This window comes from Schistocerca nitens, chromosome 11 (genome assembly GCF_023898315.1).
Source record: "Schistocerca nitens isolate TAMUIC-IGC-003100 chromosome 11, iqSchNite1.1, whole genome shotgun sequence".
In the NCBI taxonomy this organism is placed as follows: Eukaryota; Metazoa; Arthropoda; class Insecta; order Orthoptera; family Acrididae; genus Schistocerca; species Schistocerca nitens.
In genome coordinates, this window is record NC_064624.1 from 177,058,163 (window position 1) to 177,082,654 (window position 24,492).

The window sequence follows — 24,492 nt, forward strand, 5'->3', positions numbered from 1 at the left end:
TTAGAACTACTGATGGCCTTGGGAGAGCCAGTCATGACAAAACTCTACCATCTGGTGAGCAAGATGTATGAGACAGGCGAAATACCCTCAGACTTCAAGAAGAATATAATAATTCCAATCCCAAAGAAAGCAGGTGTTGACAGATGTGAAAATTACCGAACTATCAGTTTAATAAGTCACAGCTGCAAAATACTAACGCGAATTCTTTACAGACGAATGGAAAAACTGGTAGAAGTGAACCCCGGGGAATATCAGTTTGGATTCCGTAGAAATGTTGGAACACGTGAGGCAATACTGACCCAACGACTTATCTTAGAAAATAGATTAAGGAAAGGCAAACCTATGTTTCTAGCATTTGTAGACTTAGAGAAAGCTTTTGACAATGTTGACTGGAATACTCTCTTTCAAATTCAGAAGGTGGCAGGGGTAAAATACAGGGAGCGAAAGGCTATTTACAATTTGTACAGAAACCAGATGGCAGTTATAAGAGTCGAGGGGCATGGAAGCAGTGGTTGGGAAGGGAATGAGACAGGGTTGTAGCCTCTCCCCGATGTTACTCAATCTGTATATTGAGCAAGCAGTAAAGGAAACAAAAGGAAAATTTGGAGTAGAAATTAAAATCCTTGGAGAAGAAACAAATACTCTGCGGTTCGCCGATGACATTGTAATTCTGTCAGAGACAGCAAAGGACTTGGAAGAGCAGTTGAACCGAATGGACAGTGTCTTGAAAGGAGAATATAAGATGAACATCAACAAAAGCAAAACGAGGATAATGGAATGTAGTCGAATCAAGTCGGGTGATGCAGATGGAATAAGATTAGGAAATGAGACACTTAAAGTAGTAAAGGTGTTTTGCTATTTGGGGAGTAAAATAACTGATGATGGTCGAAGTAGGGAGGATATAAAATGTAGACTGGCAATGGCAAGGAAAGCGTTTCTGAAGAAGAGAAATTTGTTAACATCGAGTATAGATTTAAGTGCCAGGAAGTCGTTTCTGAAAGTATTTGTATGGAGCGTAGCCATGTATGGAAGTGAAACATGGACGATAACTTGTTTGCACAAGAGGAGAATAGAAGCTTTCGAAATGTGGTGCTACGGAAGAATGCTGATTAGATAGGTAGATCACATAACTAATGAGGAGGTATTGAATAGAATTGGGGAGAAGAGGAGTTTGTGGCACAACTTGACATGAAGAAGGGTCCGGTGTGTAGGACATGTTCTGAGGCATCAAGGGATCACAAATTTAGCATTGGAGGGCAGCGTGGAGGGTAAAAATCGTAGAGGGAGACCAAGAGATGAATACACTAAGCAGATTCAGAAGGATATTGGGTGCAGTAAGTACTGGGAGATGACGAAGCTTGCACAGGATAGAGTAGCAGGGAGAGCTGCATCAAACCAGTCTCAGGACAACATTAAATACGAGTTGTACAGCAATAACTCCAAAACCATAGCTGAGCTGTAATCACCGATTCAGGAGGTCATCGACAGCATCGATATTCCGACACTTCAGCGGGTCATGCAGAATTTCGCTATTTATTTGCGCCACATCATCTCCAACGATGTCAGGCATATCGAACATGTCATAACCTAAATCCGAATATCTGTAGTGATGTTTACATATTGAATTGTGCACGCCGTAGTTAGTATTTTTTTCCTATTTTTCATATAGTTCAATAATTATTACGCTGTACAATGGTTCTGTCAAAAATGTACGTAACTACATACACAACTTTTATTTACAAAACAGTTAGCCTACGTACAGGATTATTGTGATGACACATGCCATTTCCTCCATTTTTTTCGATGAGCTATCTCAGATATGAAACCTCCTGGCAGATTAAAACTGTGTGTCGCATCGAGACTCGAACGCGGGACCTTTGCTTTCGCGGGCAAATGCTCTACCATCTACCCAAGCACGACTCAGGCATTACCCTTTCTTTCAGGAGTGCTAGTTCTGCAATGTTCACAGGAGAGCTTCTGTAAAGTTTGGAAGGTAGGAGACGAGGTACTGGCAGAAGTAAAGCTGTGAGGACCGGGCGTGAGTCGTGCTTGGGTAGCTCAGTCGGTAGAGCACTTGCCCGCGAAAGCCAAACGTCCCGAGTTCGAGCCTCGGTCCGGCAGACAGTTTTAATCTGCCAGGAAGTTTCATATCAGCGCACACTCTGCTGCAGAGTGAAAATCTCATTCTGGTATCTCAGATATGCTTACTCTGTCTTTTAATTAAAGCCAGCACAAAGGAATAAATGCGCGAGTTCTAGCGTAACTTCTAATTATCTGTTCGTGTATATTGAGGAACAGCTCACCAAGTATTGCATGCAAGTTCGTAATGACGGCCCTTTCTCTAGACAAATTGTCTGCCATGAGGCTGAGCAAAAGTCACATCGAATTGGCTTACTGTCTCAAGCCATGTTTCTGAAGGCACAAGTAAACTTCCCTTAGGAATCACGCACAACCAGCTGACAGAGTTTTCTCGTGAAACAGATGTTAGCACTTCAGTAGGTGTGGCTAATGTTCTGTCGTACTGCCTGAACCGACGAGCTATATATCCGCCAAGGCACCGAAATCCCTCCACGGTACAGTGCAAACCCACGGATGCTGATGGTCTCTCAAAATTTTCTGCAGTCAGCTGTATACCCTCAATTTCTTTCTGCCCTTCAACCACTGACAGAACTTCAGACATATCGGAAAAGCAATTGAATACTGCTGCAGTCACAAATGTTCCTTTTTCATCAGGTTCAAAAAAAGAAGCATTACATAGAGGACCGCCGAAAGCAATGGCACTTAAAAATAATAGCCTTATTCTATTTTTCATATCTACTGCAGTTGGGTGGTCATAAAAATGTCCCAGGCTCCTTGCAGGAGAAAAAAGTCTTACAGACAGTCGTAATTAAGCCTGGCAGTAAGTACATACACTACGTGATCAAAACTGTCCGGACACCCCCAAAAACATACGTTTTTGGTATTAGGTGCATTGCGCTGCCACCTACTGCCTCCATATCACCGACCTCAGTAGTCATTAGACGTCGTGAGAGAGCAGAATGGGGCGCTCCGCGGAACTCAAGGACTTCGAACGTGGTCAGATGATTGGGTGTCACTTGCGTCATACGTCTGTACGCACACTCCTAAAGATTCCTAGGTCCGCTGTTTCCGATATGATAGTGAAGTGGAAACGTGAAGGGACACGTACAGCACAAAAGCGTACAGGCCGACCTCGTCTGTTGACTGACAGAGACCGCCGACAGTTGAAGAGGGTCGTAATGTGTAATAGGCAGACATCTATCCAGACCATCACACAGGAATTACAAACTGCATCAGGATCCACTGCAAGTACAATGATAGTTACGTGGGAGGTGAGAAAACTTGGATTTCATGGTAGAGCGGCTGCTCATAAGCCACACATCGTGCCAGTAAATGCCAAACGACGCCTCGCTTGGTGTAAGGAACTTAACCATTTGAAGACTGAGCATTGGAAAAACAATGTGTGGAGTGACGAATCACGGTACACAATGTGGCGATCTGATGGCAGGGTGTGGGTATGGCGAATGCCCGGTGAACGTCATCTGCCAGCGTGTGTAGTGCGAACAGTAAAATTCGGAGGTGGTGGTGTTATGGTGTGGTCGTGTTTTTCATGGAGGGGGCTTGAACCCCTTGTTGTTTTGCAGCACAGGCCTACATTGATGTTTTAAGCAGCCTTTTTCTTGCCACTGTTAAAGAGCAATTCGGGGATGGCGATTGCATCTTTCAACACGATCGAGCACCTGTTCAAAATGCACGTCCTGTGGCGGAGTGGTTAGACGACAATAATATCCCTGTAATGGATTGGCTTGCACACAGTCCTGACTTGAATCCCATAGAATACCCTTGGGATGTTTTGGAACGCCGACTTCGTGCCTGGCCTCACCGACCGACATCGATACCTCTCCTCAGTGCAGCACTCCGTGAAGAATGGGCTGTCTTTCCCCAAGAAACGTTCCAGCACCTGATTGAACGTATGCCTGCTAGAGTGGAAGCTGTCATCAAGGCTAAGGATGGGCCAACACCATATTTATTTCCAGCATTACTGATGAAGTGCGCCACAAACTTGTAAGTCATTTTCAGTCAGGCGTCCGGATACTTTTGATCACATAGTGTATTTGACATCGTATTCTCTTAAGTCACAAAATAGACCTACAAGTACCCAGACGCTGTGGCCGAGCGGTTCTAGGCGCTTCAGTCCGGAACCGAGCTGCTGCTACGGTCGCAGGTTCGAATCCTTCCTCTGGGCATGGATGTGTGTGATGTCCTTAGGTTAGTTAGCTTTAAGTAGTTCTAACCCTAGGGGACTAATGACCTCCGATGTTAAGTCCCATAGTGCTGAGAGCCATTTGAACCATTTGAAGACCTACAAGTGACAGAATACATTTCGTGAATCCATTCTGAACAGGTAACAAATGTCTTGATGATCCAATGTGCATGCTCTCGCAGCATATGTACACTGGAGAGCCAAAGAAAGTGGTACACCTGCCTAATACCGTGCAGGGCCCCCGCAGGCACGCAGAAGTGCCGCTACATGACGTGGTACGGCACTTGAGTACACATACCAACACCAGTTTCTTTGGCCCTTCAGTGTACGGCAGGTGGGACGGCTCGGACTGATGAACAGATTTGGCAGTGCTGCAAGTGCGAGATTTGCTGTGGTGTGTGGCAGGGACGCTGCTGGCGTACACGCTGGTGTCGACGTGTGTGCTCATCCTGCGCTACCAGCCGCACTCCACCAACCTGGTGGAGCTGCTGCCCCAGTCGCTGCGGACGCCCATCCGCGGCTCGCCCACCAAGGAGAACCTCAGCAACGGACAGGTGAGTCCGGCGCACACCTCGCTCAGTAACCACTCAGCATGTCAGCCCCACCGAGCGAGGTGGCGCAGTGGTAAGACACTGGACTCGCATTCGGGAGGACGACGGTTCAATCCCACGTCCGGCCATCCTGATTTAGGTTTTCCGTGATTTCCCTAAATCACTCCAGGCAAATGCCGGGATGGTTCCTCTGAAAGGGCATGGCCGACTTCCTTCCCCATCCTTCCCTAATCCGATGAGACCGATGACCACGCTGTCTGGTCTCCTTCCCCAAAACCAACCAACCAACCATGTCAGCCCGGTTGGCCGTGCGATCTAACGCACTACTTTCCGGGTGGGGAGGAGCGCCTGGTCCCCGGCACGAATCCGCCCGGCGGATTTGTGTCGAGGTCCGGTGAACCGGCCAGTCTGTGGATGGCTTTTAGGCGGTTTTCCATCTGCCTCGGCGAATGCGGGCTGGTTCCCCTTATTCCGCCTCAGCTACACTACGTCGGCGATTGCTGCGCGAACAAGTTCTCCAGGTACGCGTACACCACCATTACTCTATCGCGCAAACACGGGGGCTACACTCGTCTGGTGTGAGACGTTCCCTGCGGGGTCCACCGGGGGCCGAACCGCACAATAACCCTGGGTTCGGTGTGGGGCGGCGGAGGGGTGAAGTGGACTGCGGTAGACGTCGTGGCATTGTAGACCAGTGCGGCTGCGGCGGGGACGGAGCCTCTCCGGTTTACGTACAATACAACCACTCAGCTCTCGTCCCTACCAAAGTAAACACCGATCGATGTCTACATCTACATCTACATGGTTACTCCGCAATTCACACTTAAGTGCCTGGCAGAGGGTTCATCGAACCATTTTCATACTACTTCTCTTCCATTCCACTCTCGAATGGCGCGTGGGAAAAAGGAACACCTAAATCTTTCCGTTCGAGCTCCGATTTCTCTTATTTTATTATGATGATCATTTCTCCCTACGTAGGTGGGTGTCAACAAAATATTTTCGCATTCGGAAGAGAAAGTTGGTGATTGAAATTTCGTAAATAGATCTCGCCGCAAAGAAAACCGCTTTTGTTTCAGTGACTGCCATCCCAACTCGCGTATCGTATCAGTGACACTCTCACCCCTATTGCGCGATAACACGAAACGGGCTGCCCTTCTTTGCACTTTTTCCATGTCCTCCGTCAATACTACTTGGTAAGGATCCCACGCCGACCGTTGTGGTCGAGGGGTTCTAGGAACTTCAGTCCGGAACCGCGCTGCTGCTATGGTCTCAGGTTCGAATCCTGCCTCGGGCATTGATGTGTGTGATCTCCTTAGGTTAGTTAGGTGTATGTAGTCCTACGTGTAGGGGACTGATGACCTCAGATGTTGAGTCCCATAGTGCTCAGAGCCATTTTAACAATTTTTTGAAGGATCCCACACCGCGGAGCAATATTCCAGCAGAGGACGGACAAGTGTAATGTAGGCTGTCTCTTTAGTGGGTTTGTCGCAACTTCTAACTGTTCTGCCAACAAAGCGCAGTCTTTGTTTCGCCTTCAGCACAATATTATCAATGTGGTCTTTGCAATTTAAGTTGGTCGTAATTGTATTTCCCACGTATTTAGTCGAATTGACAGCCCTTAGATTTGTGCGATGTATCGTATACCGAAAATTTATCGCATTTCTTTTAGTACCCATGTGGATGACCTCGCACTTTTCTTTGTTTAGTGCCAATTGCCACTTTTCGCACCATACAGAAATTCTCTCTAGATCATTTTGTAATTGGAATTGATGGCGTGATCATTTTACTACACGGTAAATTACAGCATCATCTGCAAACAATCTAAGGGGGCTGCTCAGATTATCACCTAGATCATTTATATAAATCAGTAACAGCAGAGGGCCTATGACACTACCTAGAGGAACGCCAGATATCACTTCTGTTCTACTCGATGATTTACTGTCTGTCACTACGAACTGTGACCTCTCTGAGAGGAAATAGCGAATCCAGTCACACAACTGAGACGATACGCCATATGCACGCAATTTGGTCAATAGTCGCTTGTGAAGAACGGTATCAAAAGCCTTCTGGAAATCTAGGAAAATGGAATCGATCTGGGATCCCTTGTCGACAGCACTTCATGAGAATAAAGAGCTATGATATTTTCTGAATCCGTGTTTGTTATGTATCAATAAGTCATTTTCTTCAAGGTGACTGATAATGTTGGAGTACAGTGTCCAAAATCCTACTGCAAATTGAGGTCAGTGATATGGGTATGTAATTCAATGGGTTACTCCTGTTTCCTGTCTTGAATATTGGTGTGACCTGTGTGGCGCAGTGGTCAGCACACTGGACTCGCATTCGGGAGGACGACGGTCAAACCCCCCTCCGGCCACCCACATTTAGGTTCCCCGCGATTACCCTAAATCGCTGCAGGCAAATGCCGGGATGGTTCCTGTTAATTCGTGAGGCGATCTGCAGTCCGTCCACCGCGCAGTACCTCAGCGGTGGCTGGGTGAGTCCTCTGTGAGACTATCGCTTCTCTGGCAAAGCGTGATGCATTTGTAACAGCTCTAGCTGTTACGAAATGCTACTGCCCATCGGAGCTAGCGATAGCGGCGTTAAAATAACCTGTCCACACTCTTACGGAGTTTCTCCCAAATCTGGCCTTTTGCAGACCTAAACACCAAATGAATACTGTTGCTATTTGCCTGTACGATGTATGAAATCACGGCTGCACTACAGTCTGCTCCAAATTTTGGATCACGAAGACGCAGCCGACTGTACTTTATTCGCAGCCCCACCGTTACTTCCTCAAGGAGACGCCGTACGAATGGGAAAAACCCTTATGGGGTTTCTCCCAAATCTGGCCTTTTGCAGACCTAAACACCAAATGAATACTGTTGCTATTTGCCTGTACGATGTATGAAATCACGGCTGCACTACAGTCTGCTCCAAATTTTGGATCACGAAGACGCAGCCGACTGTACTTTATTCGCAGCCCCACCGTTACTTCCTCAAGGAGACGCCGTACGAATGGGAAAAACCCTTACGGGGTTTCTCCCAAATCTGGCCTTTTGCAGACCTAAACACCAAATGAATACTGTTGCTATTTGCCTGTACGATGTATGAAATCACGGCTGCACTACAGTCTGCTCCAAATTTTGGATCACGAAGACGCAGCCGACTGTACTTTATTCGCAGCCCCACCGTTACTTCCTCAAGGAGACGCCGTACGAATGGGAAAAACCCTTACGGGGTTTCTCCCAAATCTGGCCTTGGGAGTATATTAAAACGCGCTGATTAGAGCACACTTCCTTGCCAAACCCCTCTGTCCGTTATAAACCATTCTGATTTTTTGCCATCCATTATAACATAATGCAGGCATTTTTTGTACATGTTTCCGATTCTCAGTTGCATTCGTTTTGACAATTTCGATATATTCACAGCTTGCCATATCACTTCCCTTGTAACAATGCCATAAGCCTTTTATATATCTACGAAAGCAGCAACGATATCTTTCCCAAATTCTCATGTCTTTTCTAAACCCATCTGGCTGTAAATATGGAATCTGTTGTTATAGAGATCCAAAGAGATTCTGGTCGTACGTGAAGTATGTTAGCGGCAAGAAACAATCAATGCCTTCTCTGCGCGATGGCAATGGAGATACTACCGAAGACAGTGCTGCCAAAGCAGAGTTACTAAACACAGCCTTCCGAAATGCCTTCACAAAAAAAGACGAAGTAAATATTCCAGAACTCGAATCGAGAACAGCTGCCAACATGAGTAACGTAGAAGTAAATATCCTCGGAGTAGTGAAGCAACTTAAATCACTTAATAAAAGCAAGTCTTCTGGTCCAGGTTGTATACCAATTAGGTTCCTTTCGGAGTATGCTGATGCATTAGTTCCATACTTAACAATCATATACAACCGTTCGCTCATCGAAAGATCCGTACCCAAAGACTGGAAAGTTGCACAGGCCACACCAATATTGAAGAAAGGTAGTAGGAGTAATCCACTAAATTACAGGCCCATATCGTTAACGTCGATATGCAGCAGGATTTTAGAACATATATTGTGTTCGAACATTATGAATTACCTCGAAGAAATCGGTCCATTGACACACAGTCAACATGGGTTTAGAAAACATCGTTCCTGTGAAACACAACTAGCTCTTTATTCGCACGAAGTGTTGAGTGCTATTGACAAGGGATTTCAGGTCGATTCTGTATTTCTGGATTTCCAGAAGGCTGTTGACACAGTACCACAAAAGCGGGTCGTACTGAAATTGCGTGCTTATGGAATATCGACTCAGTTATGTGACTGGATTTGTGATTTCCTGTCAGAGAGGTCACAGATCGTAGTAACTGACGGAAAATCATCAACTAAAACAGAAGTGATTTCTGGAGTTCCCCAAGGTAGTGTTATAGGCCCTTTGCTGTTCCTTATATATATAAACGATTTTGAAGACAATCTGAGCAACCGTCTTCGGTTGTTTGCAGATGACGCTGTCGTTTATCGACTAATAAAGTCATCAGAAGATCAAAACAAACTGCAAAACGAATTAGAAAAGATATCTGAATGATGCGAAAAGTGGCAGTTGACCCTAAATAACGAAAAGTGTGAGGTCATCCACGTGAGTGCTAAAAGGAACCCGTTAAACTTCGGTTAGACGATAAATCATTCAAAACTAAAAACTGTAAATTCAACAAAATACTTCGGAATTACAATTACGAACAACTTAAAGTGGAAGGAACACATAGAAAATGTTGTGGGGAAGGCGAATCAAAGACTGCGTTTTATTGGCAGGACACTTAGAAAATGTAAAAGACCTACTAAGGAGACTGCCTACACTATGCTTGTCTGTCCTCTTTTAGAATACTGCTGCATGGTGTGGGATCCTTATCAGATAGGACTGACGGAGTACATCGAAAAAGTTCAAAGAAAGGCAGCACGTTTTGTATTATCGCGAATTATTGGAGAGAGAGTCACAGAAATGATACAGGATTCGGGCTGGATATCATTAAAAGGGAGGCGTTTTTCGTTGCGGTGGAATCTCCTCACGAAATTCCGATAACCAACTTTCTCCTCCGAATGCGAAAATATTTTGTTGACACAGACCTACATAGGGAGGAACGATAACCACGATACAATAAGGGAAATCAGAACTCGTATGTAAAGATATAGGTGTTCATTCTTTCCGCGCGCTATACGAGATTGGAATAATAGAGAATTGTGAAGGTGATTCGATGAACCCTCTGCTGGGCACTTGAACGTGATTTGCAGAGTATCGATGTAGATGTAGATAGAAGAAAGAAAAGAGATAGAAACGAAAAGTACATTGGATCTATTTATGCCAGGACAAAGTATGCCCTTACATTGGGTGACACATCACTGCAAACAAATAAACAAATTATTGGTATAAGATGTTCGCAGGCTTCCAGCTGCAACAAGTGGTTGAAATGCCACGAGCTTTCCACTTTGTACCCTGTGGCCATTGTCAAGTGCAATGACTGCTGCCGGGCTGCCGGTAGACCTTTATACACTACTGGCCATTAAAATTGCTACACCAAGAAGAAATGCAGATGATAAACGGGTATTCATTGGACAAATATATTACACTACGACTGACATGTGATTACACTTTCACGCAATTTGGGTGCATAGATCCTGAGAAATCAGTACCCAGAACAACCACCTCTGGCCGTAATAACGGCCTTGATACGCCTGGGCGTTGAGTCAAACAGAGCTTGGATGCCGTGTACAGGTACAGCTGCCCATGCAGCTTCAACACGATACCACAGTTCATCAAGAGTAGTGACTGCCGTATTGTGACGAGCCAGTTGCTCGGCCACCATTGACCAGACGTTTTCACTTGGTGAGAGATCTAGAGAATGTGCTGGCCAGGGCAGCAGTCGAACATTTTCTGTATCCAGAAAGGCCCGTACAGGACCTGCGACATGCGGTCGTGCATTATCCTGCTGAAATGTAGGGTTTCGCAGGGATCGAATGAAGGGTAGAGCTACGGGTCGTAACACATCTGAAATGTAACGTCCACTGTTCAAAGTGACGTCAATGCGAACAAGAGGTGACCGAGATGTGTAACCAATGGCTCCCCATACCATCACGCCGGGTGATACGCCAGTCTGGTGATGACAAATACACGCTTCCAATGTGCGTTCACCGCGATGTCGCCAAACACGGATGCGACCATCGTGATGCTGTAAACAGAACCTGGATTCATCCGAAAAAATGACGTTTTGCCATTCGTGCTCCCGGATTCGTCGTTGAGTACACCATCGCAGGCGCTCCTGTCTGTGATGCAGCGTCAAAGTAACCGCAGCCGTGGTCTCCGAGCTGATAGTCCATGCTGCTGCAAATGTCGTCGAACTGTTCGTGCAGATGGTTGTCGTCTTGCAAACGTCCCCATCTGTTGACTCAGGGATCGAGACGTGGCTGCACGATCCGTTACAGCCATGCGGATAAGATGCCTGTCATCTCGACTGCTAATGATACTAGGCCGTTGGGGTCCAGCACAGCGTTCCGTATTAACCTCCTGAACCCACCAATTCCATATTCTGCTAACAGTCATTGGATCCCGACCAACGCGAGCAGCAATGTCACGATACGATAAACCGCATTCGCGATAGGCTACAATTCGACCTTTATCAAAGTTAAAACGTGATGGTACGCATTTCTCCTCCTTACACGAGGCATCATAACAACGTTTCACCAGGCAACTGCTGTTTGTGTATGAGAAGTCGGTTGGGAACTTTCCTCATGTCAGCACGTTGTAGGTGTCGCCACCGGCGCCAACCTTTAGTGAATGCTCTGAAAAGCTAATCATTTGCATATCACAGCATCTTCTTCCTGTCGGTTAAATTTCGCATCTGTAGCACGTCATCTGCGTGGTGTAGAAATTTTAATGGCCAGTAGTGTATATTCTAGCTGCTGGCTGTGATGTCACGGCACTTACGCGGGGCCACGGAAACATACAGGCCCTCCCATGTGGGACACGGCACCTAACCCTAGAGGTCTCAACAGCCGTCTCAGACGAGGGGTGGATTACTATTACCAATGACCTTAATAACTTTTAACTGCACATTTAAATATGTGCAAGTTCTCAGTATCACGCAACAAAGCTACGACATTCAATGGGTACCTAAAACCTTTAGTGGGTATCTTTCCACAGCCATACTGATTTCCCCTGGGCACTGCACGGAACTGAATGTTCATCGTACAGGGTGTTACAAAAAGGTACGACCAAACTTTCAGGAAACATTCCTCACAGACAAATAAAAAAAAGATGTTATGTGGACATGTGTCCAGAAACGCTTAATTCCCATGTTAGAGCTCATTTTAGTTTCGTCACTATGTACTGTACTTCCTCGATTCACCGCCAGTTGGCCCAATTGAAGGAAGGTAATGTTGGCTTCGGTGCTTGTGTTGACATGCGACTCATTGCTCTACAGTACTAGCATCGAGCACATCAGTACGTAGCGTCAACAGGTTAGTGTTCATCACGAACGTGGTTTTGCAGTCAGTGCAATGTTTACAAATGCGGGGTTGGCAGATGCCCATTTGATGAACGGATTAGCACGGGGCAATAGCCGTGGCGCGGTACGTTTGTATCGAGACAGATTTCCAGAACGGAGGTGTCCCGACAGGAAGACGTTCGAAGCAATTGACCGGCGTCTTAGGGAGCACGGAACATTCCAGCATATGACTCGCGACTGGGGAAGACCTAGAACGACGAGGACACCTGCAATGGACGAGGCAATTCTTCGTGCAGTTGACGATAACCCTAATGTCAGCGTCAGAGAAGTTGCTGCTGTACAAGGTAACGTTGACCACGTCACTGTATGGAGAGTGCTACGGGAGAACCAGTTGTTTCCGTACCGTGTACAGCGTGTGCAGGCACTATCAGCAGCTGATTGGCCTCCACGGGTACACTTCTGCGAATGATTCATCCGACAATGTGTCAATCCTCATCTCAGTGCAAATGTTCTCTTTACGGATGAGGCTTCATTCCAACGTGATCAAATTGTAAATTTTCACAATCAACATGTGTGGGCTGACGAGAATCCGCACGCAATTGTGCAATCACGTCATCGACACAAATTTTCTGTCAACGTTTGGGCAGGCATTGTTGGTAATGTCTCGATTGGGCCCCACGTTCTTCCACCTACGCTCAAAGGAGCACGTTATCATGATTTCATACGGGATACTCTAGCTGTGCTGCTAGAACATGTGCCTTTACAAGTACGACACAACATGTGGTTCATGCACGATGGAGCTCCTGCACATTTCAGTCGAAGTGTTCGTACGCTTCTCAACAACAGGTTTGGTGACCGACGGATTGGTAGAGGCGGACCAATTCCGTGACCTCTCAACTCTCTTGACTTTCATTTATGGGGGCATTGGAAAGCTCTTGTCTACGCAACCCCGGTACCAAATGTAGAGACTCTTCGTGCTCGTATTGTGGACGGCTGTGATACAATACGCCATTCTCCAGGGCTGCATCAGGGATTGCATGCGACAGAGGGCGGATGCACGTATCCTCGCTAACGGAGGACATTTTGAACATTTCCTGTAACAAAGTGTTTGAAGTCACGCTGGTACTTTCTGTTGCTGTGTGTTCCCATTCCATGATTAATGTGATTTGAAGAGAAGTAATAAAATGGGCTGTAACATGGAAAGTAAGCGTTTCTGGACACATGTCCACATAACATATTTTCTTTCTTTGTTTCCTGAAAGTTTGGCCGCACCTTTTTGTAACACCCTGTATACGGTAGACAAGGCCACTAGTGTGATGTCTCCAGTTTGTTGCAGAGCCCTTATTTCTTGTGAGGCCCATTGTCACAGCACCCCTATGTATGTATGTTGACTCCATTTCTGATGCTTCCACATCAACCTCGTGATCGCATAATGCCACTCCGTGCTGAGTTGCAGGCCGCCATCTTTTCTGATGGTGTTGTTGGAGATTTTTAGGATTCTCGACTGCAACTGGTAAAGCGGAACCCTTATCAAATAACTTTGTTGTTTGGCTGTCTGTCTGTCAGATGATTTGTGGATTGCGGGTGCTCAACTGCGCGGTTATCAGTGCCTGTACAAATTGCCAACCTTTTCGCAGTCCATTCTTCCACTTGCACGAATGATTATGAAATGATGAGGACAACACAAACACCCAGTCATCTCGAGGCAGGTGAAAACCCCTGACCCCGCCGGGAATCGAACCCGGGAAGCGAGAATGCTACCGCAAGACCACAAGCTGTGGACTGTCTGTCTGGGAGTCAACCTGAGCACGTATGTGGCGATGCCGTGAGTACCAGTGACAGCACAGCCAGCAGTTAAAGTACGTAAGGCCATATCAGACAGAGGTGTACAAATTCCCCTTCCAGCCTGCCTGCCCGTATCACTGCCACAACCCTTAAACCAGCTCAACCTACCGGAGTGGAAACTACTTTACAGTGGTTAAAGCAGGCCAACTTGGGTTTCCACTAGCCACGAAAGGTTCAAGGGACTTGTTCGGCCTGCTGAATCACACAACAGGTTGTGCTGTCACTCCGGTGTTAGTAGAGATTAGCCATGTATTTGTGCAGGTAGTATCACTGTATGTAACTATAGGAGCAGCAAAATTAAGAAACCAAACTTAAAGGAGGTTGAGGAGAAATTAAGGATTTGGGAATATATACCATTCACGAAACATTGCCCAAGTCGAGCATGGGAAAAGTTGTTGCATTTTTATGAGACAGTTTCAAATAATTTGATAGTTGCCTTGCAATGCTTTGGGAACCTCGAGTATGTTACGAAATGTTTGTAAATTTGATCAGCAACTTCCTTAATCTATAAATATTTTGAGAGAGGACAAGGCTGTAATGGTTGACAAGTGTGTGAAAATGTTTGCTAATAACTTAAGGCTATTTACCAGTACATAGACTTTCTAAGTTTAGTGCAGGCATTGACTGAAAAAGGAAAAACAGTTCGCTCAGTAAAAACCACATTCTCGGGGAATGCAACATAATCTTAGTATGACAGAAAAGCTCCTTCTTTCAGATATGTACCTCTTACATTAGCATAATATGAAAAAATGAACTTCTTGTTTGATAAGATGTAATTGGGTAGTTTAGAATGAACTAATTTAGTAACTTCGAATCAATTCAGAAAACACATAGTGCACATTCTGGAAAAACTGGTTGAAATTGGTATACCTGGAATGATACGAGATGCAACAATAGAGTAATGAGACTGACTTTCTTTGCAAGATGTGGCAACCCTGCAGGCTTGTGTAGGCCCAATATCTTTGGTCTTGGTCTATAAGCTGCTTCTAGTCCAAGCGGCCCATCGATGCAGCTGCTCAGTCGTGAGTTAACACCTGTTTGTGTCTCTCGTCAAGGAAATGGAACCGCATAGTATTGCGAAGAGGTGTGCCATTTCTTTTTGCGTTACATTGAGTGAAAACGCGACGACAACTTACAGTAAGCTTCAGAAGGCTTTTGGAGAGGAGGTTATGTCAAGAGCTCAAGTTTTTCATTGGCATAAAATGTTTAGTGACAGCAGAACCAATGTTGAAGATGAAGACCGCGGTGGACGACCATCAACCTCACGCACTGATGTTAACTTGGCCAGGGTGCGTGAACTCGTTCTATTTGATCGAAGATTATCCGTGAAAATAATTGCAGAAGAACTGAACATCAATCGAGAAACGGTTTGTCTAATAATGACTGAAGATCTTGGTATGAGAAAGATTTGTGCAAAAATGATTCCCAAAAATCTCACTCCACAACAGTGAGAAACACGGAAAAATGTGGCGGCCGATCTGAAAGAGCAAACGGAAATCAAACCAGAATTGTTGAGCTGTGTTATCACTGGTGACGAAAGTTGGTTTTTTCAGTACGATCCAGAGACAGAACGCCAAAGTTCGCAATGGTGCTCAAAGGGATCACCCAGACCAAAAAAAGCTCGCATGTCAAAGTCAAAAAAGAAATGCATGCTTGTATGCTTCTTTGATTCCAAGGGAGTTGTTCATAAATAGTGGGTGCCTCCTGGACAAACAGTTAACCAATATTACTAGAAAGAGATTTTAGAAAGATTTCGTAAAAGAGTTCTTCGTGTCCGTGCCAACATTGCTGATAATTGGATTCTGCATCACAATAATGCGCCATCCCATACTGCTCTGTCAGTACAGCAATTTTTAACCTCAAAACGAATTTCAGTACTACCACAGCCACCTTATTCACCAGATATCGCACCGTGCGACTTTTTTCTATTTCCAAGAGTCAAAGTGGCGGTCAAGGGACACCATTTTCAAACGACACAAGATGTCCAAAAAGCTGTGACGAGGGTCTTGGAGGATATTAGGGAAGATGAGTTTCAGAAATGTTACCATCAAAAGTGTGTGCAATCAGAAGGGAACTACTTTGAAGGAGACAACACCAAACTTAACTAAAACAGTAAGCAACATTTTTTTCACATCACTCTCATTACTTTATTGTCGCACCTTGTATGTGGGTGGAACCCACGAAGGTTACAGAAATTAGAGTTCAAAAACCTTACTTTATTTGGTGTAGCAGTATAATAGTCATGTTCAGATTCTTAGGTGCAAAGGATCTCGACTTTCAAACTTGTTTTTGCTCACTGTAGGGAGCACGTGACCTGATGATAGCTAGTACTAGTCGAAAGTGAGTGAAGTTACAGAGAAATCAATTCAAATCGAAATAAATAAATAAGCCAGAAATATGAGGGTGGTTTGAAGAGTTCTCGGAATCACCGCGAGAGGTCAGCGCTAGCGCAGCGAGTTGCCCACGTGAAATTCATTGGACTGTTGCCTGTAAACACGTGCCACGTCAGTGGTCTTGGAAGACAGCTTTAGCCATGACGTGTCTCCGTTGTTGTTCCCACGTAGTGATTTGTGAAGATGGAAAAAAATCGAGATTCGAGCAGTAATTAAATACTTCGTAAAGAAAGGTATGAAAGCAAAGGACATTCGTGCCGATTTCCAGAGTACACTGGGGGACTCTGCTCCTTCATATTCAACTGCTGCTCACTGGACAAATGAATTTAAATTTGGTCTGGAGAGCTTAGATGATGGTCCGCGCAGTCGTCGGCCAAGATGTGTCACTACTCCAGAAATCATTGAAAGCTGAACAAAATGATCATGGAGGATCGCCGACTGAAAGTGCGTGAAATTGCTCATGCTTGCCAGATGTCATCTGAAAGGGTATATCACATTTTAACTAAAGAATTAGAAATGGAAAAATTATCTGCAAGGTGGGTACCGCGACTCTTGAAGCTGGATCAAAAACGTACGAGAACGGACATATCAGAAAAAATGTTTGGCCCGTTTTAGGAGAAACAAACAGGATTTGTTGCGCGAATTTGTGACCACAGACGAAACTTGCATGCACTACTATACCCCAGAGACAAAACAACAGTCAAAGCAGTGGAAACATGCTGATTCTCTGCCACCAAAGAAAGCAAAGACAATTCCTGTGGCTGGGAAGGTCATGGCATCAGTGGTCTGGGTGCGAACGGGTTCTGTTTGTAGATTATCTCCCCACTGGACTAACAATTACTGGAGAATACTATGCTAGCCTCCTGGACAAATTGCAACAAAAGATACGTGAAAAAAGGCCAGGTTTAGCAAGGAAGAAACTCAGCTTCCATCAAGACAATGGGCGCCCGCACACATGTGCCGTCGCCATGGCAAAATTACACGAACTAAGGTATGAATTGTTGCCACACCCGCCTGATTCATCTGATATGGCTCCGTCAGACTTCCATCTCCTCCCAAAACTGAAAATTTTTCTCGGTGGACGAAGACTCACTCCAAACAAAGAATTGATAGCTGGAGTTGACAACCATTTTGCAGGCCTGGAGGAAACTCATTTTCGAGATGGAATCAAGGCTCTGGAACATCGTTCAACCAAGAGCATTGATCTACATGGAGACTACATTGAAAAATAGAAAAAATTTCAGTGATGTAAGTGCTTTTTTCTATTCTGTTCGCAGAACTTTTCAAACCACCCTCGTACACCGAACAGGAAAAGAGGACAAACAAAATCCACCATTTTCTGGACTACAGTGACCCAAAATGAATATATATTACACTGAGCCTTGTTTTCTGATGCTTGGACTTAAAAAAGACTTTTCAACAACTTCCGGAAGCTATTCATAATATTAAAATGGGCGCAGACACTATAAACTGCTACATAGCATAGCACTGTGGGAAGATGAGCAGGAAAGCAAAAGTCCTATAGCCTGCTTGGTTTGGGCACAAACTGGCTTGGACGGGAATAAACCAACCTCTCCATTCTGCTGATAACGTGGGGCGCTGGCCTGCCTGGGTAACAGGCAATGATGGGGAGGTCAACAGCGCAATGTGTACACCTCTGGCACCAACAACACATCAGCAGCCATTCTTCTCGGTAATGCCCAAAGCGTACTTGATCGAAAGCATTTTAACCAGTTAAGGTTTGTGAGAGTCGGAGAACATCTTATTCAGTCCGCAGCTTTTGGTCCAATGGCTAGCGTTGGTACCATGGGGTCCCGGCTTCGATTCCCGGCCAGGTTGTGGATTTTCTCTGCCTGGGGACTGGGTGTTAGTTTGTCTTCATCATTTCATCATCATCATCATAATTTGTGACAATTGCTCGATTGGAATGTGAAAAAAAAATGGAATGTGTAAAAATTGGGACTTTGTATGGGTGCTGATGACTGTGCAGTTGAGCGCCTACATCTACATCCATACTCCGCAAGCCACCTCACGGTGTGTGGCGGAGGGTACCTTGAGTACCTCTATCGGTTCTCCCTTCTGTTCCAGTATCGTATTGTTCGTGGAAAGAAAGATTGTCGGTATGTCTCTGTGTGGGCTCTAGTCTCTCTGACTTTATCCTCATGGTCTCTTCGCGATATATACATAGGGGGGAGTAATGTACTGCTTTACTCCCCGGTGAAGGTATGTTCTCGAAACTTTAACAAAAGCCCATACCGAGTTACAGAGCGTCTCTCCTGCAGAGTCTTCCACTGGAGTTTATCTACCATCTCCGTAACGCTTTCGCGATTACTAAATGATCCTGTAACGAAGCGCGCTGCTCTCCGTTGGATCTTGTCTATCTCTTCTATGAACCTTATCTGGTACGGATCCCACACCGGTGAGCAGTATCTGAGCAATGGGCGAACAAGCGTACTGTAACCTACTTCCTTTGTTTTCGGATTGCATTTCCTTAGGATTCTTCCTATGAATCTCAGTCTGGCATCTGCTTTACCGACGATTAATTTTATATGGCCATTCCTTTTTAGATCACTCCTAATGCCTACTCCCAGATAATTTATGGAATTAACTGCTTCCAGTTGCTGACCTGCTATGTTGTAGCTAAATGATAAGGGATCTTTCTTTCTATGTATTCGCAGCACATTACACTTGTCTACATTGAGATTCAATTGCCATTCCCTGCACCATGCGTCAATTCGTTGCAGATCCTCCTGCATTTCAGTACAATTTTCCATTGTTACAACCTCTCGATATACTACAGCATCATCCGCAAAAAGCCTCAGTGAACTTCCAATGCCGGCCGAAGTGGCCGTGCGCTTCTAGACGCTGCAGTCTGGAACCGCGAGACCACTACGGTCCCAGGTTCGAATCTTGCCTGGGGCGTGGATGTGTGTGACGTCCTTAGGTTAGTTAGGTTTAACTAGTTCTAAGTTCTAGGGGACTAATGACCTCAGAAGTTGAGTCCCATAGTGCTCAGAGCCATTTGAACCATTTTGAACTTCCAATGTTATATATATATTGTGAATAGCAACTGTCCTACGACACTCCCCTACGGCACACCTGAAATCACTCTTACTTCAGAAGACTTCTCTCCATTCAGAATGACGTCGTCGTCATCATCATCATCATCATCATCATCTTATTCAATGTTACCGCCGCCAAACTCTGCATTCTTACAAAACAGAGTAACTGGCAACTGAAACTTTACAACTGGCGCCCCGTAGCGCTGGCTGTATGACGAGGCGAGTGTGCGTCTCTGTGGCAGGTGCTGTACGGAAACCAGCTGCAGCCGGACCAGCTGCGAGCGGCGCTGGGAGGCAGCGGCGGCGGCGGCGGCGGCGGCGCCACGACGCTGGGGGCGGGCGTGGGCGTGGTGGCGCCCGGCGTCGGCATGGGTGGCGTCGGCGTGGTGGGGCAGCCGCCCCTCTCGCACCACGGCGCCCACCACCAGCGCGTCATGGTGCGCCGCGTCACCCGCAGGTGGGCGACACTCGTACCGTGGAACCAGTTTCGCGACACACGCTTCGTGAAACCTATTTCGCGAAACTGGTTTCATGGAAACAATTTTGTGAAACTGGTTTCATGGAACCAATTTCGCGAAACCAGTTTCATGGAATCAATTTCGTGAAACTGGTTTCGTGTAGAGCTGTAGACACGGCGACACCAGCGTTCACTGCAGTTTCGTCGTTTCGCGAGTGCTGGAGTCGTCTCTGCAATGAATGTCTTGGCTGCTCCAAGAGTAGGGGCACAGATAATGCTTCTCTGCTTGAAATCACTGTGCATAAGAAAGACATGTTTCTGCTCTAGATTGGATTGCTCCGCGATCTTGATGAAACAGATTACTCTGGAAGATCTGAGACGTTATTTCAGCCATCTGAGAATGTCACTAGCGCCATTCACATTTCTTATTAACAGAGTTAATAATGTGCCTAGGAAGAAAGATACTGTAAAGCGAGAAGCATTGTCGCCATAAATGTAATGAGCGTGCGAGAACTATGGTAGGTAAGGCGAATGGCCGAATTCAGTTTCTTGGCAGAACTTTAGAGAAGCGTGATTCATTTGTAAAGGAGACCGGATGTTGGACACTGGTGAGACCTGTTCTTGAGTACTGCTCAAGTGCCTGGTGTGACCTCCCCTTCTCTCTTTGCTCCGTTTCTTTCGCTGATCTTTCCTCTTCTTTCTTCCTTCTTCGTACCGCGGCTATATCTCAGGGTTTTCAATGCAGAAATGTAGTGAGAAGGGGGCACATGTGCGTGGTGGTTCACGATATCGTAGTGCTGTGAGGGAGCGTCACTCGCGCCTCTGGTTTGAGAAGACTGACAACTGAAGTGCGAACATTTCTCGAAAGAAAAAAACAGGTATGTGCTCTCTTTTCTTTTAAAACTATAAATAGTAGCATAGCTAGTACTATCTATCGCTCTACTAAACTGAATGAGCACGACACTATTGATGAAGTTTCAACCTCGAAAGAAGTTTATTAATACCAGTTAGCAAAAATTATAAAAAAAAACAACTCATCGAATCCAGAAGTCACTGACAGTGAGAGCAATTAGTTTCTGATGTGTGTGTAGTGGTCATTAATACTTCAAAGATCGTTTCAATAATTCTATCACTGTCAGTTTGTGAGTTACTAAGTAACGTATCAACAAGCTGACTATGCAATGATTAATATTTGTCGTATCCCGACTGTAAATCGCTTCTCGCTTGCTTTAAGTATCAAGACGATTACTATGCCGCTCTTATACGTCTTTGATAGTTATTATCAAGCTGATGTCCGTAAATTGCGGTTAATGTTACTGAATCACACACGCGACGATAACGCCCGATATCCAGCCGCGTATCTTAACCCTTTGTTGCCTGACGGTACTTAAAAGTACCAGTAAGTTTTGACTCTCATTATTTTCTCGTGGTGCAGTTTCGTGACCTGAGAGCGTTTCGGTACGTAACAGTAACTCTGCTCTACTGTTTCATAGATGTTATTGTGCAATACATAGACCTCTCTGGCGGTCAGAGCTTGAAATTGTTTTTCGCACGCTGCTGTGAAAACAGAAGATTGTATGTGCTTGTTTCCATGGTGTTGCCTGAATTTGTGCGCAATTTATTGAAACTTCCGTTGAATTTTCCATTGTACGTACTTACCTTCTTTGTTTTTTTATAATAGTTTGAAGCATTACGTTACAAGTGAATGAGATGAAGTGGAAAATATAAGGCGGACTTATTAGTACCGTCAGGTTGTGCGAACACTTTATTGTAGCAGCAATGCGTTACCTCTCACTATTGTTCTGTCCACTTTTTCTCACACAGAAACCCGTAAATACATTTGCTTGTGGAACAATTAGAACAAACAGGAAATGTTTGCCAGGGAATTTACCTAAAGAAAAATGTCTAAATCAAATCACAGAGAGTCATCTTTAGACCTAACAGTATTTCAGTGGAAGGAAAGTAAAGTAGTGTATTTTGCGTCAAACTTCCATGGCACTGAACAGAGCGTAGTGACAAGAAAACTGGAAGATGGAACTAGTATGAATATAACATGTCCAGTTATTGTATGTGATTACAATAAAAACATGGGTGGTGTGGATCATGCAGACAGATTACGTTGAACTTATGGTCTTGACAAGCGATCAAAGAAATGGTGGCACCGTCTCTTCTGGGGAGCAATACAAATTGCTTTTGTCAATGCTTACGTCATTTTCAGTGATCTACATGGGGCACTGCCACTGCTGGAATTCAGGCGTGCTGTGGCACTAGGGCTAATGAATGAACAGCAAGTGCCAAAGCTCACAAAGAGAAACTCTGGTAAAGATGAAATAACTCTCCCAAAGAGAAGGAAGGATAGCTTTTCTGTTCCGAAGGATGTATGTCTTGGCAACCGAGGGAACCATTTTGTAGTGTTCAGTTGTAAAAGAGGACGATGCGAAATGTGTGCGAAAAATAAAATTCAGTCGAGACCACATTCTCAATGTAGTACATGTAAAGTGTATTTGTGCTGCAATGAGAAAAATAACTGTTTCCTACAATTTCATGAGGTATCACTAAATGTGTGATATGTATATACTGTCAAAAATGTGTAACTAAGTTACTATGTATTGTGAAGTTGCTCTAGAATAAATTTATGCGAAATTTAAAAAAAATTCAGAAATATCATATTTCTGTTAATTTTCTAATGTAAAAATATTTAATATTTATGTGGCATAAAGTACAAGTTATAAAAATTGGAGCATTTTTCTGCGCATGTTGTGATTCTGTCCATGGAGTCTGACGGTACTTCTGAGTACCAGGAGAGAAAAAAGTTGTGAAAAATAAAATAAAATTTTACAAAAAATCCTACCATCATTTGAGGCCACAATAGCATAAATTCTGCAAAGAAAATGTTAAAAAGTAAATTTTATCTTATGTCAGGAAACAAAGGGTTAAACTCTGCGCCGATATTTGACAATTCGCGCGCGATTTGTTTGCACCAAAGTCGGGCCGTGGTTCCCTAGAATAATCTTTAAATCAACTCCGGGTTGTAAATTAACAATTCTATGCCCATTCATGAAAGTTACAGCAGATCCGCACTCGACGACTATGTGATCGCGCACTCGAGCAATACAGAAGTTTTTGTTCTTAACAAAGAGAAAACGTATCATGCCCATAGAGTAGAAATATCTCTGGAGTGAGCATTCACATGCGCAGAACAGATTTTGTGTTGTCAACATACGTTGCCACGATGGTCACGTGATCTCGGGACGCCGTAGATTTGTCCGACATTTGTCCTATAAATTTTGAATGTTGTCATATCGCTAATAAAGACAGATTCCCTTCGTAAGTGCTGTGGATTTAGTATAGACGTTTGCAGGCACCATAGCAGTTTACGTCTGATATTTGAAATAAATTGGGCTCTTAGCTTTGAAGAGCAAAATGAACGAACATGACGTCACAGAAGCTTCACGTTAGCATGTCTTTACAATGTCTTTCGTGTCACATCTCGTCAAGTCGCTTAACACAGTACTGAACGGCGAAATTGGGGTTTTGAGTCACCATCCCTAATATGCATAAAATGTTATAGTATCAGAAGTGAGCAGCTAACAACGACAAAATTGGTCAATGGCCGAAGCAAACTTTATAACCTATGTTCTTGATCCATTATGTTTGCTAAATTACTGAGAAGTGAGACAACGTTTCAAAACATCGACAATTATTTGCTAGGGAATATATGTACATTCGTACACATCAAAGAAAGCTTCAAACGAATTAATGAAGCCTGTTAAACTTATCCATTATGTTTTTTCTTACGTAAATAATAACGTCATAAACAACTGTATTTTACTCCTTCATTAAAGCTGACTTTTTTGCTTCAAATGTCATACGATGGAATTTGCTTCGTCTACTTATGTTCTTATACATATCCATTGTGGGCGTCAGCGCCGTTGTGTTATCGTAAAACCTAAATAACTTTTCGCCTTCAGGTATACGACCTCGGTTGTGTAAGAAAGTGGAAAAAATATCCCAGTCGTCCTGGAACATCTCCAATGTGTCACTAAAACAAAGCGCTATTGTAAAATAAAGATTATGAAGATACAACAGTACAAAATCCACTATTATAAGGAGAATGAGCGCGGCGAAAATAGGTTAATTGAAGATGTTAATAGACTGGTACCGTCAAAATTTTCTTCCCGAGAAACCTTGACGTACCGATGATGTGACGTTCCGTTGACGACCTGTGCGAATGCCTCCATTCGAAAGGTATTGTAGAATGTTTTGGTGTTATGTGACGAGACGTGACGTTACCTGATGGCGGACGTGAATTGGTGTTAAACAATCGACGTCGTCCCTAGATCACGTGACAATTCCAGTTTAATGTTGACAACATGCGCAGGACGCAATGCTCACTCCAGAGATATTTTTACTCTATGATCATGCC

The 24,492-nt window shown here is 44.6% G+C and overlaps 1 protein-coding gene across 1 annotated transcript in view; it reads left to right on the forward strand.

The window, feature by feature from the left end:
• LOC126213052 (probable cationic amino acid transporter) overlaps nt 1-24,492 on the forward strand; it is a 717,466-nt gene that overhangs the window by 622,336 nt on the left and 70,638 nt on the right. The window contains exons 9-11 of the mRNA XM_049940623.1: nt 4,688-4,836; nt 19,852-19,971; nt 20,005-20,066. Of these exons, the coding sequence (XP_049796580.1) occupies nt 4,688-4,836; nt 19,852-19,971; nt 20,005-20,066 (331 nt within the window). The remainder of the gene's footprint in view (nt 1-4,687; nt 4,837-19,851; nt 19,972-20,004; nt 20,067-24,492) is intronic.